At 34.6% G+C, this 959-nt stretch overlaps 1 protein-coding gene across 1 annotated transcript in view; it reads right to left on the reverse strand.

Annotated features, from left to right (window-relative positions):
* The window catches only part of LOC107568823 (protein NLRC3-like), a 14,752-nt gene that overhangs the window by 837 nt on the left and 12,956 nt on the right, over nucleotides 1–959 (reverse strand). Inside the window, exon 7 of the mRNA XM_016254815.1 lies at nucleotides 512–957. Within this exon, the coding sequence (XP_016110301.1) occupies nucleotides 512–957 (446 nt within the window). The remainder of the gene's footprint in view (nucleotides 1–511; nucleotides 958–959) is intronic.

A 959-nucleotide genomic window follows, 5' to 3' on the forward strand; every position in this document is an offset into this window, starting at 1 on the left:
CTCTTGTCATTCCAGATGCCCTTCTGTAAAATGTCAAAACTAAAAAAAAAAAAAAGACAATTATATACAGTATATATATATATAACAATTATAATTAATAACTAACTTGTAGACTTCAGTTGTCGTCTTCAAAAGTGTATGATCAAGTATGCTGCTGTTTTGCTCTATTAACTGATTCATCAGATTTCAGGAGATTTGAGCTGCTGTATATATGAGCTGCTTCTCCACTTGTTTGGTTGCTCTCGATTTCTGATTGGTCTTTTATGCCAGATGAGAAATATTAAAATTACTTCTTTATGTTAATTTGAAAATGTTTAACTGGAAAGCCTGAATTATTTATATGCAACTTCTCTAAATTTGTTTGAATGCCCAAAAAAATATTTTACAGTGTCACTGTATTGAACACATCAAAATGTCGACAACTAAAATAATAGCTACAGCACTGAAGATTTATGAGCTTTTAACTTTGATTTTCTTAATGTTTTAAGTGATTGTTCTCATTGATACTTACTGAACTGATCTGGACTCTTTAATCACAGGCAGCAACTTCTGAAGAACTTTCATATTTTCAGGATTATTCTTTCCTTTAACAAATTTATCAAGACGAAACTCATTCAGTTCCTCTTCTGATGTCAACAACACAAAAACTACAGCTGCCCACTGAGATGACGAGAGTTTGGCTTCACTTAAATTTCCAGATTTCAGATACTGTTGTATTTCCGCCACTAGTGAACGATCACCCAGTTCATTCAGACAGTGGAATAGATTGATGGATTGCTCTGGAGAGTCAATGGTCCTGATCTTCATCTTAATGTACTCAGCTGTTTTCTCATTGCTGTCAGAGCTGCTGCTTTTCAGTGTCATTATTCGTTGTAAGAGCATCTGATGAGACTCCACTGACAAACCCAGAAGGAACCGCAGGAAAAGATCCAGATGTCCATTTTTACTCTGTAGAGCCT

The sequence above is a fragment of the Sinocyclocheilus grahami genome, unplaced genomic scaffold (genome assembly GCF_001515645.1).
Source record: "Sinocyclocheilus grahami isolate Dianchi unplaced genomic scaffold, SAMN03320097.WGS_v1.1 scaffold1284.1, whole genome shotgun sequence".
Lineage (NCBI taxonomy): Eukaryota > Metazoa > Chordata > Actinopteri > Cypriniformes > Cyprinidae > Sinocyclocheilus > Sinocyclocheilus grahami.